The sequence below is a fragment of the Rhinatrema bivittatum genome, chromosome 17 (genome assembly GCF_901001135.1).
Source record: "Rhinatrema bivittatum chromosome 17, aRhiBiv1.1, whole genome shotgun sequence".
NCBI lineage: Eukaryota > Metazoa > Chordata > Amphibia > Gymnophiona > Rhinatrematidae > Rhinatrema > Rhinatrema bivittatum.
This window is the reverse complement of record NC_042631.1, coordinates 42,918,963-42,933,993: the sequence shown is the minus strand read 5'-3', so window position 1 is coordinate 42,933,993 and position 15,031 is coordinate 42,918,963. Positions and strand designations below refer to the sequence as shown.

The 15,031-nt window shown below is 50.4% G+C and overlaps 1 protein-coding gene across 1 annotated transcript in view; it reads right to left on the bottom strand.

Moving 5' to 3' along the window:
- Window positions 1-15,031, bottom strand: part of MUC2 (mucin 2, oligomeric mucus/gel-forming) — a 198,292-nt gene that overhangs the window by 30,594 nt on the left and 152,667 nt on the right. The window contains exons 32-34 of the mRNA XM_029583115.1: window positions 12,450-14,690; window positions 9,959-10,787; window positions 9,692-9,811 (exon numbers count right to left, since the gene is read on the bottom strand). Coding sequence (XP_029438975.1) covers window positions 9,692-9,811; window positions 9,959-10,787; window positions 12,450-14,690 — 3,190 coding nt within the window. The remainder of the gene's footprint in view (window positions 1-9,691; window positions 9,812-9,958; window positions 10,788-12,449; window positions 14,691-15,031) is intronic.

The following is a 15,031-nucleotide window of genomic DNA, read 5'->3' as shown; positions in this document are numbered from 1 at the left end:
AAAAGAGGAAGAGTTAGGGGTGGGTTTACTGTTTTGCAAAGCCCATGTTGCTTTTAGTTGTTTTGAAGCTCCTAGAGAGCCAACCTAGCAATATATGGATAATGCATGTGGTTAGCTAAAAAAAAAAATATGTGGGTATAATCAGCGATGTAGCCATGCCGGAGTATCCCAGATAAGTTAGTTGGTTATATTCATCCAACTAACTTCTCTAGCCAAATAATTTTTGGAATATAGACCTCTCAGTGTACATGTACTGATACAAGGAAAAAACCCATGGAGAGTCCCTCTCCAAAGAGTACCATTTGTTAGGGACTGACTGGTGAAGAGACCCCTGTGTTTGCAGAGTAGTACTGATTGTGATTTGTATTGGCCTGTGTACTGCCTTTTGGTTTTTGTTTTGTTGTTTTGCATGGATTGCACCTGATGCAAGTGTTCAATTTGCCAAATTATTTATTTTTGGACAATAACAGTATTCTATTCCAACTGAAAGGTATTAGAGGAGACTCTAAAAGCCTAAGGACTCTGAAAGGAAAGAACACCAGAAGCATGGTTTCTGGTCTGGCCCCGGAACTCCAAAGTGACGGACCGACAAGCGCCTGCGGGGGAGGGACCCCCTTAACATGGCGCTTGCCGGCCCGGGGCCTCCCTCCCCGCTCCCTACCCCCCTTTTTTGGCCTTCCCGCCCCGGGATCAGCTTACCGTAAGCAATCCCGGGGTCGGGCGTCCATCCGGAGGGGACAGGGGCGCCCCGGCTCGACGGGCGCATGGCTGGGCTGGGCAGACGGACGGGCGTGATGACGTCGCCGCGCAGACGGGCGGTGACGTCATCGCGCCGGCGCGCGACGACGCAACTCGGCCCGAGGTCTCGCGAGACCTCGGGCCTTAAAGCACGGAGCGAGCGCCGGGTCAGGCCTTTTCGGCTGGCCGGCGCTCGCGTTTCAGGAGGGCAACCGCAGGACATCGCAGGACCAGGGAGGCCACGTGGCGGGCGGAACGGAACGGCGGATCGTGCGGCCGGTGGAGCATTTGCAGCGGGCGATCCAGCGAGCATAGAGCCTCCCTAATAAAGTTTCCAAAAAAAAAAAAAAAAGGGTAAACGAAGGGGAAGCGCTGAGAGCTTTCCCTCAACGCGGATCCCGGCTCGCAGCGCCGCGTGGTGGGCAGGCCCGCGGGAGGTCCGCAGGCAGCTTGGGGCTGCAGAGTCCTCAGCGCAGGCCCATCCCAGCGCTGGACGGAGACGCTGGCGGAGGAGCAGCACATCAAGGTGTGGACCAGGCTCAGGAACAGGCCAGAGGACGCCAGAGGATACAAGCGACCGGGGCACGGCAGCTGAACTGTGAGTAACATTGCTATTTCGCCTTTGGAGCGGAGTGCCCCGGGGAGGGACCCCCTTTAAGTGGAGGAGGAATTAAAGCGTGGGGAATCCCTGTCCATGCCGAGCGGAACTTTAAGACTGGGAGGAAACGTGGCAGCCGAGTGAGACTTTCGCAAAGGGGGCTTTGGCAAGCGAGACTTTTCCAAGCGAGACTTTTGCAAGCGTGACTTTTGCGTGGGAGATTGGAAAGTGAGACTTCCGCAAGGAGAGAGTGTGAGTTGCGACGAAGCAGGGATGGCAGGCAGAGGAAAGAATGCAGGCCCTTCCCCAAGACAGACGAGGGGGCGCAGTCGACAGCAGAAGGCGGCCGAACCACGGACGGGGACCGGGACGAGACCCGATCCTGCGGCCGAGGCGGTCGGACGTCGCGGCAAACGCCTCAGGACGGCCACCGCCAAGGCTCGAGAGTGGGCACAAAATCAAGGGAATAGCGGAAACAAGAGACAGACCGAAAAAGCTGCGAAGGGACCGGCACCGACAGCCGACGGCAACACCGCGCCGGGAGAGGCTGCAGGCGTGATCGAGACGCAGCCCGGGGCTGGCCGCTACAGTGCACCCCCATGGGGCTGGCCCTCGTGGCCACCGCTGGGGCCGGTCGGAGCTGAGGCGACAGCATCGGCGCAGCGGACACAAGAGGGCGGCCCTTATGGCTACAACGCATGGCAAGCGCAGATGTACCCACCATGGTGGCAGGTCCCACCGCCATGGTACACTGCACCAGGAACCAGCGCGGCCGAGCAGACATCGGCCGGCGGGGCGAGAGGAGAGACGGCGAAAGATCCAGCGGCGGGGAGTAACACAGGCGTTACCACAGTGCAAGGGACAACTCGGGGCGAGGCCCCTAACGCCATCGAACAGCCAGGGACGGCACCTAGCGCAGCTGAGGCGGCACGAGAGGTGTGCAACGAAGTGACCGGAACCAGGGAAGGAAGGACGGCATCGGCTGGAGACATAAAAGGCAAGGGGGCCAAGAGAAAGAGACACGAAAGTGGCTCCTCGGGGCGATCCTCAGGGGAGGAGTCGGAGGAGAGCGAGGCGTCCGGGGGCTCGGCGGCCTCCCCCGCTCGAGACTTGGGGGCCGCCAATGCTCTGCCGAATATGGACGAGTTGTGGGAGAGTGTGCCGAAGGCATTACGGAGCAAAATCCGCAAACGTGAATACATTGATATATTCACAATATTAGAGGGAAGAAAGGGGGCGGCGGAAAAAAGGAAAGGAAAAAAGAAGGAGGAGCAGAAAGGGGATGAGGTGAAGGTAGCTAGGAATATCACTAATTGGACACGGGCATTCTTAAGGATGGTTAGTATAATCGGGAGGGAGGACCCCTCACAATACGCCCCCATGCTGAGTTATGCGGATTCAATTTTGGAAGCATACAAGGAGTATCAAGGGTGGTGTTGGCTGAACTATGATGAGAAGTTCAGGGATAGGATGGAAGATAACAAGAACTTGTCATGGGCAGCTCAAGACGTGGGATTGTGGCTACGTCAGATGACTAGCAAGGTTATGGAGTCCGGGGGGGCACGCAAACTGTCGAGGCCATCCGGCGGACAGGCTGGGGCGGGTAGTTCTCACTGGGGGGACAGCAGTAACAGTAAGGTGTGCTGGCGCTTTAACAAGGCAGGGTGCACCTTCCAGGATTGTCGGTTCAAACACATATGTGCAGTATGTGCGGCACCACACTCAGCATCGAGATGCCCAAAGAAGGGGCAGGGGTTTTCAGCCGGGAGTAATGGCAAAGGGAAGCAGTAGAGCAGAGGAGAAGGCACCGTCCCCGGTGCGGCTATCCGCCATGGGGGAATGGCTGAAAAAATACCCAAAACGAAGGGAGGCTAAGCAATTGTGGGAGGGTTTTGCATATGGTTTCAGGATTCCATTTCAGGGTAGGATCACGGGCACGGGTTACACAAATTCAGCTTCAGCAGTGAGGCAAGCGGACATAGTCCAAAGAAAGGTGGAGAGGGAAATCGAGTTGGGCAGGATGGCGGGTCCCTTTACGGACCCGCCATTTAGTAAAATGATGTTGTCACCCTTGGCAGTGGTACCAAAAAAGGAACGGGGCGAGTTCAGGCTTATACAGAACCTGTCTTACCCGCCGGGGCGTTCCGTGAATGATGGTTTGCCAGAGGAGGCTTGCACAGTGCAATACACCTCTTTCGATCAGGCCGTGGTGTTAGTACGGCGCTGCGGGGAAGGCGCGTTGATGGCAAAAGCAGACATTAAGTCGGCATTCAGGCTGCTCCCGGTACACCCCGATAACTTTCCCATCCTAGGTTTTCACTTCCAAGGGGCATATTACTTCGACAAGTGCATGCCGATGGGGTGCTCGGTTTCTTGTGCATACTTTGAAATGTTTAGCACGTTTCTACATTGGGTGTTACAGCAGCGGGCGGGGAATGCGAACGTGGCGCATTACCTCGATGATTTCCTATTTGTGGGGCCAGCTCACGCGGACACTTGTGCTAAAACTTTGTCTGCATTCCAAGACATGGCCCAAGAATTCGGGGTTCCGTTAGCCGGGGAGAAAACGGAGGGGCCAGTGACCACACTTTCATTCTTGGGGATTGAGCTGGACACGCAGGCCATGACATCGCGGCTGCCGATAGAAAAGTTACACAAGTTACGGACCATGCTCCGGAGGGCCTTGGCATGCAGCAAACTCACGTTGGGGGCCATTCAGTCCATAATCGGTAGTTTAAATTTTGCATGCCGGGTGATTCCGATGGGGAGGGCCTTCATGAGGCGTTTGGCCGACGTGACCAGGGGAGTTAAAAACCCGCGCCACCACATCAGGATAACACGGCCTATAAAGAAGGATATGGCAATGTGGTTGGAATTCTTGGATAACTTTAATGGGATATCAATATGGCAGGATGAGGCAGTGTCGAATCATGATCTGGAGATACACACAGACGCGTCGGGAGGATGGGGTTTTGGGGCTTACTGCCAAGGGGCATGGTGCGCAGCACCATGGCCGCCCGAATGGATACAGAGCGGGTTGGTGCGGAACATCACATTCCTGGAGCTCTTCCCGATTTTAGTGGCTATCACGGTCTGGGCTCATAAATTGCGTAACAAAAAGATAATATTTTGGTCAGACAATTCGGCAGTCGTGACGGTTATTAACAGGCAAGCGGCGCGCTACTCCAAAGTAGCGGAACTGCTAAGGGAGGTGGTACTGCAAGGTCTGCGACTGAACACAACAATACGAGCCAGACATGTGCCAGGCGTTCACAATCAGGTGGCCGATGCGCTATCCCGAGCTAAGTGGGATCTCTTTCATCAACAGGTGCCAGAGGCAGACGTCGAAGGAGCCCCCATACCGAGCCGGTTATGGCTGATTGGAATGTAACTGAATGGGGACTGCTGAAGGCATCCGTTGCGCCAGCGACATGGAAGGCCTACTGCAAAGGGTTTACCAGAGTACAGGCTTTCTTGAAGGGGCAGGGATGGCAAGGGGGTAGGATCGAGGGCAGGCACATACAGCGATTCGTGGCTTGGGCTAAGGAGGAGGGTTTATCCAGGGGGGTGACGGTCAACCAGTTAGCGGGTTTCGCGTTCTTCACGAAGGCGCGAGGCTGGGGGGACCCCCTGGATGACTTCATGGTCAAAAAGATGTTGGCAGGATGGGCCAGAACGGTAGCCTGGAAGGGAGATAGGCGGCGGCCAATAACCCACGAGATATTGGTGCGTTTATGGTACGCAGCCGCACAGGTATGTGCGGACGGGTTCGAGGCGGTATTGTTCAGGGCCGCCTTTTGCACGGCGTTCTTCGCGGCCTTAAGAGTTAGCGAATTGGTGGCGGCATCCAAACGGGATGAAGGAAATGACGGCATATTACTGCACAATGTAGTAGTACAGGGACAGGCAATCAGGATCAGGGTCCACAAATCAAAAACCGACCAGAGGGCAAAAGGGGTAGAGGTAAGGTTGGCCCAGGTGACATCCCAGGTGACATGCCCAGTGAGGAACATGTTGGATTTCCTGCAGATTAGACCAAAAGGGGGTCGCCATTTATTAATTCACGGGGACGGGGTACCACTGACTAAATTTCAATTTGCGGCAGTGCTACGCAAGGGGCTGGCCTCCATCGGGTTAAACCCGGGTGAGTACGGTACTCACTCATTCCGAATTGGGGCGGCGACAAGCGCAGCCCAGGCAGGTTTACCTATGGAGGTCATACAAAAAATTGGTAGGTGGCAGTCGGCGGCGGCCAAGAGATACGTTAGGCCGGGGGCTGTGCAATTGGGTCACTAATCCTGCAATTCCTCTTACCCGCAGGTCGCGGCCTACGAAGAAAGATAGTGTGGGTTATGGGACACTCCTTCGTACATTGGGCGGCCAAGAGGGCCCGAGAGAGAACATATGGAGCGCACTTGGGGCTGGCACCAAGGGGAATCTTCCTGACATGGATGGGAATCCGTGGAATGAGATGGGAACAACTGGTCCCGGAGGTACAGAACAGCCTACGTAACCGCCAGAGGCCGGATGCCATAGTCATACACCTAGGGGGTAACGACCTGGGGGGGGTGACGGCCAAGCAGCTCATAGATAGCATTAAAAGGGATCTACAGCAGATACAGGGGTTGACACGTGACACAATCATAATATGGTCCGAAATCATACCCAGGCTTAAATGGCAGGGTGACAGACTATGGGCCAGAGGGAGGAAGAAGGTGAACAAGCAGATCGAGGTATGGGCTCAGGCAACGGCGATTGTTACCATACGGCATGATTGGGCCGACGAGCCATGCTTGGGCTTATACAGGCAGGACCTGGTTCACTTATCAGACGTGGGGTACGACATATTCAACAATGCAATACAGGAAGCGCTAGAGCGTGCGCTGATCAGGTTGGGGCCGCAGTAGTGGTGTTGGGGGGTCCGGGACAAGTGTATCCACTATCCCGGCCTGGTGGCGGGGGTACCCGAGTCAGAGGGCCTGGAGGGGCCTGGAGGACACGGTGGACAAACCGGGGTCCTAGAGGAAGGAGAGGTGCGTAGAGGTGGGCGTGGGCTGCCCGGGGGGTGGCCCCTCGGCTTGACATGGCGCGGGGCCGGGAAGATCGTGTGGCGGACTGGCTAAAATGGCGGACGCCGGTACGAAGCCTGGTTTAGTTATACTTGACGTACGCACTAATACTCGGGTACTAAAATGTTGGGTTTATGTTAATTAATTATTAATAAATGCTGCGGCCTGTTTTCACCAATAATGGTTTATGTGTGATTATTGCATGGTTGTCTGAAAGGGAAAGGGGGGGGGAAAGGACACGGGAGTGCAAGCTGCCAATGTTATGACGGACCGACAAGCGCCTGCGGGGGAGGGACCCCCTTAACATGGCGCTTGCCGGCCCGGGGCCTCCCTCCCCGCTCCCTACCCCCCTTTTTTGGCCTTCCCGCCCCGGGATCAGCTTACCGTAAGCAATCCCGGGGTCGGGCGTCCATCCGGAGGGGACAGGGGCGCCCCGGCTCGACGGGCGCATGGCTGGGCTGGGCAGACGGACGGGCGTGATGACGTTGCCGCGCAGACGGGCGGTGACGTCATCGCGCCGGCGCGCGACGACGCAACTCGGCCCGAGGTCTCGCGAGACCTCGGGCCTTAAAGCACGGAGCGAGCGCCGGGTCAGGCCTTTTCGGCTGGCCGGCGCTCGCATTTCCACCCACCCACCCAACAAGGTGCTGGAACACGGAGGGAGACAAGGCATGGGAAGTGGAACGATAGTGACAGATAGTCAGGAATCAATGTTAGCAAGAAAGTGGCCAGTTACAGAATTGTCGCAGCAATCGGGGGGGCGGGGGTACCCGAGTCAGAGGGCCTGGAGGGGCCTGGAGGACACGGTGGACAAACCGGGGTCCTAGAGGAAGGAGAGGTGCGTAGAGGTGGGCGTGGGCTGCCCGGGGGGTGGCCCCTCGGCTTGACATGGCGCGGGGCCGGGAAGATCGTGTGGCGGACTGGCTAAAATGGCGGACGCCGGTACGAAGCCTGGTTTAGTTATACTTGACGTACGCACTAATACTCGGGTACTAAAATGTTGGGTTTATGTTAATTAATTATTAATAAATGCTGCGGCCTGTTTTCACCAATAATGGTTTATGTGTGATTATTGCATGGTTGTCTGAAAGGGAAAGGGGGGGGGAAAGGACACGGGAGTGCAAGCTGCCAATGTTATGAGCTGCAGGGATGGCACATTGCTCACCAATGGATATTTTGAACAATTTAGCTGTTTATCTTTTGGCCTTATTCCTACATCCCCTTTCCTTTTAGTGTCCCACCATAATTTCTTATGCCCATCAAGTTTTTTTCCCCCAATAAAAAATCTGTGCCTTCCATTACGGATGCACCCCTGAATTTTTTTTATTTTTTTTTTTTAATAAATCTCTGGCTTCACTCAACCTTTTAGCCACTTTAGATTCTTTCCCCATTTGACCTCCCTCCGCATCATGGGTGTCATTGAATCCCTTGCCACCCAATGAGCTGGAGGTGGCAGCTGCTTTCCCTCCCTTCCTGGACCTCAGTGCATCATTTGTGTGGCATGAGCAGATCTGCCTGGCCCTGACGGACAGAGGGTTCCGACTTTGGGACCTGTGTCACAGTCTGACACAGGTCACAGTACTGCAGCCTGAGTCATTGCGTTGGTGCTGTATTCATACTTTAGAGGAAATGAATGCATTGCCTTTCTAAAGATATGAGAAGAAACAGCGCAGCAGTGTCCGTCCCCCACCCCCCCGTCCCCCCCCACCTCATGTACTTTTATTAATGACAGTGTGAATGGCTAAGTAACAAAAACTTTCATCAACTTTAATCATTAATTTATCCTCAGAAACAAGATGATCATTAAAATGAAAAGGATGATCCTTTTTGATTTTGTTCAACTGTTTGTTTTTTAATTATCTAAAAATGAGTTGCTGGTAATGTTACTTTAAATCACAAGCGGATTGTGATAAATTGCTGGAGGACCTTGTGACTGGAAGATTGGGCTTCCAAATGGCAGATGGAATTTAACGTGGACAAGTGCAAGATGATGCATATAGGGAAAAAATAACCCTTGCTGTAGTTACACAATGATAGGTTTTATGTTAGGAGTTACCACCCATGAAAGAGATCTAGGCATCATAGTGGATAATACTTTAAAATTGCTGGCTCAGTGTGCTGCAGCAGTCAAAAAAGCAAACAGAATGTTAGGAATTATTAGGAAGGGAATGGCAAAAAAAAACAGCGCATAGTAAAGCTCTGAAATTCATTGCCAGAGGGTGTGGTTACAGCAGTTACTGTAGCTGGGTTTAAAAAAGGTTTGGATAAGGTCCTAGAAGCAAAATCTATAAACTGCTATTATGGTAATTAACAATCAGTGGTAGCTTGTGATTTATCTATTGTCTGGGTTCTTGCCAGGTACTTGTGACTTGGATTGGCCACTGTTGGAAACAGGATACTGGGCTTGATGGACCCTTGGTCTGTCCCAGTATGGCATATTTTATGTTCTAAAGTTCTTAAATGGAGATTTCAAATTCTGCTACTAGAGTATTCAGTGATCTCCAGCTCACCAATGAAGTCCAGAGCTGGATAATTTACAGCAGTGCTATTTAAAGTACAAATGGAGGCACAATGTACTATATACCCAAGATGTGAGAAAGAAACAAAGAAAGCTACAAAACTAATATTTATAAAAAAACAGAAAAAATTGTATCATCTTTTTAAAAACATAAATAGGGAACTTACCTGGCAAATACAGTGAGCCATTGTACATACAGTGGCATACTGTTGTCGATGAAAAAGTGGTTGATAACAATGTAGTGGTTGCTGATGTTGTATTGAGAGTAGTGATGGGGGTGGTAGTAGGTAAAGAGGAGGTAGTGGTGCTTGTAGTAGTAGTAGTAGTGGTGGTTTCTGATATGGTAGAAGGCGTGGGGGTAGGAGTGGTGGTGGTAGTTGTAGGTGATGTGTGCAAAGTGGTTTTTTCAGTGCTGGTGGTTAACGTGACAGTAGGGGTTGTGGTTCTAGTTGTAGTTGTAGAATGAGTCTCAGTGCTGGTAGGTGTCGGTGATGAAGTTGTAGGTGTTGCTGTGAAAGTAAAACAAAGAAAGATGAAAAAATAAACTATTTCAACAACACTAAATTCATCATTCTAGTGGTAGACATTGTACCTGGAGTTTCTGGCTCTTCAGTGGTACATGTTGTGGTCGATGGTACAGTTTCAGAGGTAGTTAGTGTTACCTTTGTGGTGGTTGGTATTGTAGTGCCTGAAGTGGTGGTGGTGGTAATTGTTGGTGTAGTACTGCTTGGCGTGGCAGTGGTGGTGGTTGGTGTTCTAGTGCTTGGCGTGGCTGTGGTGGTAGTTGGTGTACTAGTGCTTGTTGTGGTAGTGATTGATGTTGTAGTGCTTGGCATAGTGGTGGTAGTGGTTGGTGTTGTACTGCTAGGTGGGGGAGTAGTTGTAGTGCTTGGCAGGGGAGTGGTGGTGGTTGGTGTTGTAGTGCTTGGTGGGGGAGTGGTGGTGGTTGGTGTAGTGCTTGGCGGGGGAGTGGTGGTGGTTGGTGTTGTAGTGCTTGGCGGGGGAGTGGTGGTGGTTGGTGTTGTAGAGCTTGGCGGGGGAGTGGTAGTGATTGGTGTTGTAGAGCTTGGTGGGAGAGTGGTGGTGGTTGCTGTTGTAGTGGTGGTTGGTGTAGTAGTGGTGGTTGGTGTTGTAGTGCTTGGTATTGTAGTGGTTGTAGTACTTGGTGGGGGGGTGGTGGTGGTTGGTGTGCTCGGCGTAGTGGTGGTGGTGGTTGGTGTTGTAGTGTTTGGTGTGGGGGTGGTGATTGGTGTTGTAGGGCTTGATGTGGGGGTGGTAGTTGATATTGTAGGGCTTGTTGTGGTAGTGATTGATGTTGTAGTGCTTGGCATAGTGGTGGTAGTGGTTGGTGTTGTACTGCTAGGTGGGGGAGTGGTGGTAGTTGGTGTTGTGCTCGGCGTGGTGGTGGTGGTGGTTGGTGTTGTAGTGCTTGGCGTGGTGGTGGTAGTTGGTGTTGTAGGGCTTGTTGTAGTAGTGATTGATGTTGTAGTGCTTGGCAAAGTGGTGGTAGTGATTGGTGTTGTACTGCTAGGTGGGGGAGTAGTTATGGTTGGTGTTGTAGAGCTTGGAGGGGGAGTGGTGGTGGTTTGTGTAGTAGTGCTTGGTGTTGTCATGGTGGTGGTTGGTGTTGTAGAGCTCAGCGGGGGAGTGGTGGTGGTTGGTGTAGTAGTGCTTGGTGTTGTCATGGTGGTGGTTGATGTAGTAGTGCTTGGTGTGACAGTGGTTGTAGTTGATGATGTACTACTTGTTGGGGTGGTGGTTGGTGTTGTAGTGCTTGGCGTGGTTGTGGTAGTGGTAGTGGTGGTAGTGGTTATTCGGGTTGTAGTTGTCGATTGAGTCTCTGTGCTGGTAGATATAGGTGTTGCTGTGAAAGTAAAACAAGTGAAGGTGAAAAAAAATACTGTTTTCAAAGAACACTATCAAAGGCATATACTCTCAAGATTCTAGAGTGCATTGTAAAACCTGAAAGTCAATAAACTGTAATAAATTTACCCCTCTTAAATTGAAATGAAATTATCAAAACATTCTATAATAATAGTTATAGTCCCTTTCTGGAATATTTTCCACACGTGTGGTACAAAAATAGAATTGTCTATTTCTGGAACGTTATTTGTAACATCATTACTTTAAAGATGAGCACTGCTAATAACTACCAGCACTAGTGAGTAAAGTCTGTGCATACCCAATGATAGAGCAGAAGGCAATGGCAATGCAAGTTTCCTTATATTTTGCTGACAATGAACCTGACTTTTAAACTTATGCACAATACTGGATTGCACATGTAAGTGGACATGCAAAGATTTAGCCTAGTAATGTATATACTGTTCAGCAGGTTGCAGCACAGGTTATAAATATACCATGGTTCTGCACTAAAAGCATATGTGTATGACATGTTTCAATATGTACAAATCCTTGCAATGTCATGAAAACGCTTACTTTCTCTAAGTATTTTGTAAACAAACACCTGTAAATTTTAGTGGGAAAAGGATATAACATGCACGTGTAACATCCCTGGAGGCAGGTATTTTATAAACTATGTGTGGATACCATTTTGAAAGTACTTTCTTGCACGCGTACTTGAAATCACCAGTTTGCCGATACTTCTGCCAGTTCATCCAGTCTGCCTCGAGTTCACCAAGACCCACTAGCACTTCACTCTGAAACCACACCAGTTTACCCAAGCTCCCAACCAAAAATAGCAGACAACAGAGAAGTCCACTTTTACTTGTGACTAGTTAGCAGCTGTATAATTGATGTGTGTTGGGTTACCATGCCTGCTGCAGTTCTGAGCCTACAGAAGAACCCAGCTTGAGGATTCATGCAAGGGTTCAGTAGCCACTTGTGGTAGACAATTGCTCTGGATACTTATTTCTGTGTAAGTCTTATTCACACCTAACAGCGTTGTCAGGGTAGTTTCTGAAAATTGTCTTAAGTCTATAAAAGGAATAGGGAATGCCATTCCTTGTGTGTTGCAACCAGCTCTGTTTTCAGTTTTGCCAAATTATAGATATAGTCCAGTTCTTGGATCGCTGTATACAAATATATTCCATGAATATTCATTGTTAAAGTTTTTAAAACCAGTTGACACTCTGATATACTGCAAATTGGTAGCTTGGGTGGACTGAATATATAGTAAAAATAGTGAATGCAACAGGTATTGATGTTTTCCTTGTAGGTATTTCAGGGATGTTCCATTTATATGTTGTGCCTTGTTAAAAAAAAAAATCCCTGACTAATCAGGTTCCTAGAACTCTTGCAGTTGCAGAACCCAGAGACCTCTTTTAAGCTACAGGGAAGTTTAAGGTGACATAGCTATTTAAGGTAAGATTAATTTGAACATTTCTTGGTTAAAATTGTGCATGAATAAACTTACTGATGTATTAGTCCACCAATACTGCAACAGTATTATTATACCTAGAGCACACAAAGTCTCCAGCTAATTAATAGAATCCAATGCTAGCAAAGAAATTGAATGAAAACTAAGAAAATGTATTTTATTTCATCATTCTAGTGGTAGACATTGTACCTGTAGGTCCTGGCTCTTCAGTGGTACATGTTGTGGTCGATGGTACATTTTCTGAGGTAGTTAGTGTTACCTTTGTTGTAGTTGGTGTTGTAGCACTCGGTGTAGTGCTGGTGGTTGGTGGTGTTGTGCTTTGTGTAAGGGTAGTGGTGGTGGTTGGTTTAGTAGTGCTTGGAGTGGGGCTGGTGGTAGTTGGTGTTATACTCGTAGTAGTGGTTGGTGTTGTACTGCTTGGCGGGGAAGTAGTGGTGGTTTCTGTAGTAGTGCTTGGCGTGGTTGTGGTGGTTGGTGTAGTAGTGCTTGGTGTTGTGGTGGTGGTGGTGGTTGGTGTCGTAGTGCTGATCGTAGTGGTGGTTGTAGTTGATGGTGTTGTGCTCAGTGTAGTGGTGGTAGTTGTTAGTGTTGTAGTGCTTGGTGGGGGAGTGGTGGTAGTTGGTGTTGTAGTGCTTGTTGTGGTGGTGGTTGATGTTGTAGTGCTTGGTGGGGGAGTGGTGGTAGTTGGTGTTGTAGTGCTTGTTGTGGTGGTGGTTGATGTTGTATTGCTTGGTGTAGTTGTGGTAGTGGTTGGTGTGGTAGTGCTTGGTGGGGGAGTGGTGGTGGTTGGTGTTGTAGTGCTTGTGGTAGCGGTTGGCGTTGTAGTGCTTGGTGGGGGAGTGGTGGTAGTTGGTATTGTAGTGCTTGTTGTCGTAGTGGTTGGTGTTGTAGTGCTTGGAGGGGGAGTGGTGGTGGTTTCTGTTGTAGTGCTTGGCGTGGGAGTGGTGGTAGTTGGAGTTGTAGTGCTTGTTGTGGTGGTGGTTGTGTTTGTGCTTGGCTTAGTTGTGGTAGTGGTTGGTGTGGTAGTGCTTGGTGGGGGAGTGGTGGTGGTTGGTGTTGTAGTGCTTGTTGTTGTAGTGGTTTCTGTTGTAGTGCTTGGTGGGGGAGTGGTGGTAGTTGGTGTTGTAGTGCTTGTTGTCGTAGTGGTTGGTGTTGAAGTGCTTGGTGGGGGAGTGGTGGTGGTGGTTTCTGTTGTAGTGCTTGGCGGGGGAGTGGTGGTAGTTGGAGTTGTAGTGCTTGTTGTGGTGGTGGTTGATGTTGTTGTGCTTTGTGTAGTTGTGGTAGTGGTTGGTGTGGTAGTGCTTGGTGGGGGAGTGGTGGTGGTTGGTATTGTAGAGCTTGTTCTGGTAGTGGTTAGTGTTGTAGTGCTTGGTGGGGGAGTGGTGGTGGTTTCTGTTGTACTGCTTGGAGGGGGAGTGGTGGTAGTTGGTGTTGTAGTGCTTGTTGTGGTAGTGGTTGATGTTGTAGTGCTTGGTGTGGTAGTGCTTGGTGGGGGAGTGGTGGTGGTGGTTGGTGTTGTAGTGCTTGTTGTAGTAGTGGTTGGTGTTGTAGTGCTTAGTGGGGGAGTGGTGGTAGTTGGTGTTGTAGTGCTTGTTGTGGTGGTGGTTGGTGTAGTGCTTGGCGGAGGAGTGGTGGTGGTGGTGGTTTCTGTTGTAGTGCTTGGCGGGGGAGTGGTGGTAGTTGGTGTTGTAGTGCTTGTTGTGGTGGTTTCTGTTGTAGTGCTTGGTGGGGGAGTGGTGGTGATTGGTGTTGTAGTACTTGGCGGGGGAGTGGTGGTGGTTTCTGTTGTAGTGCTTGGCGTGGTTGTGGTGGTGGTTTCTGTTGTAGTGCTTGGTGGGGGAGTGGTGGTAGTTGGTGTTGTAGTGCTTGTTGTGGTGGTGGTTGATGTTGTAGTGCTTGGTGGGGGAGTGGTGGTAGTTGGTGTTGTAGTGCTTGTTGTGGTGGTGGTTGGTGTAGTGCTTGGCGGAGGAGTGGTGGTGGTTTCTGTTGTAGTGCTTGGCGGGGGAGTGGTGGTAGTTGGTGTTGTAGTGCTTGTTGTGGTGGTTTCTGTTGTAGTGCTTGGTGGGGGAGTGGTAGTAGTTGGTGTTGTAGTGCTTGTTGTGGTGGTGGTTGATGTAGTGCTTGGTGGGGAAGTGGTGATGGATGGTGTTGTAGTGCTTGTGGTAGTGGTTGGTGTTGTAGTGCTTGGCGGGGGAGTAGTGGTGGTGGTTTCTGTTGTAGTGCTTGATGTTGTTGTGGTGGTGCTTGGTGTAGTAGTGCTTGGTGGGGGGGTGGTGGTGGTTGGTGTCATAGTGCTTGTGGTAGTGGTGGTTGGTGTCATAGTGCTTGTGGTGGTGGTGGTTGGTGTCGAGGTGCTTGTGGTTGTTGTGGTAGGGGTTGTTCGGGTTGTAGTTGTAGAACGAGTCTCTGTGCTGGTAGATATAGGTGTTGCTGTGAAAGTAAAACAAGAATAGGTGAAAAAAATACTGTTTTTCAAGAACACTAACAAATGCATATACTCTCAAGATTCTAGAGTGCATTGTAAAGCTAGAAAAGTCAATAAAGTGTAATAAATTTACCCCTCTTAAATTGAAATGAAATTATCAAAACATTCTATAACAATAGTAATAGTCCCTTTCTGGAACATTTTCCACATGTGTGATACAGAAATAGAGTCGCCTATTTCTGGAAGTTCACATTGTAACAACCTAACTTTAAAGCTGAGCACTGCCAGTGACTGCCAGCACTAGTGAGTAAAATCTGTGTGTACACAATCTGGTCGATACTGTAAG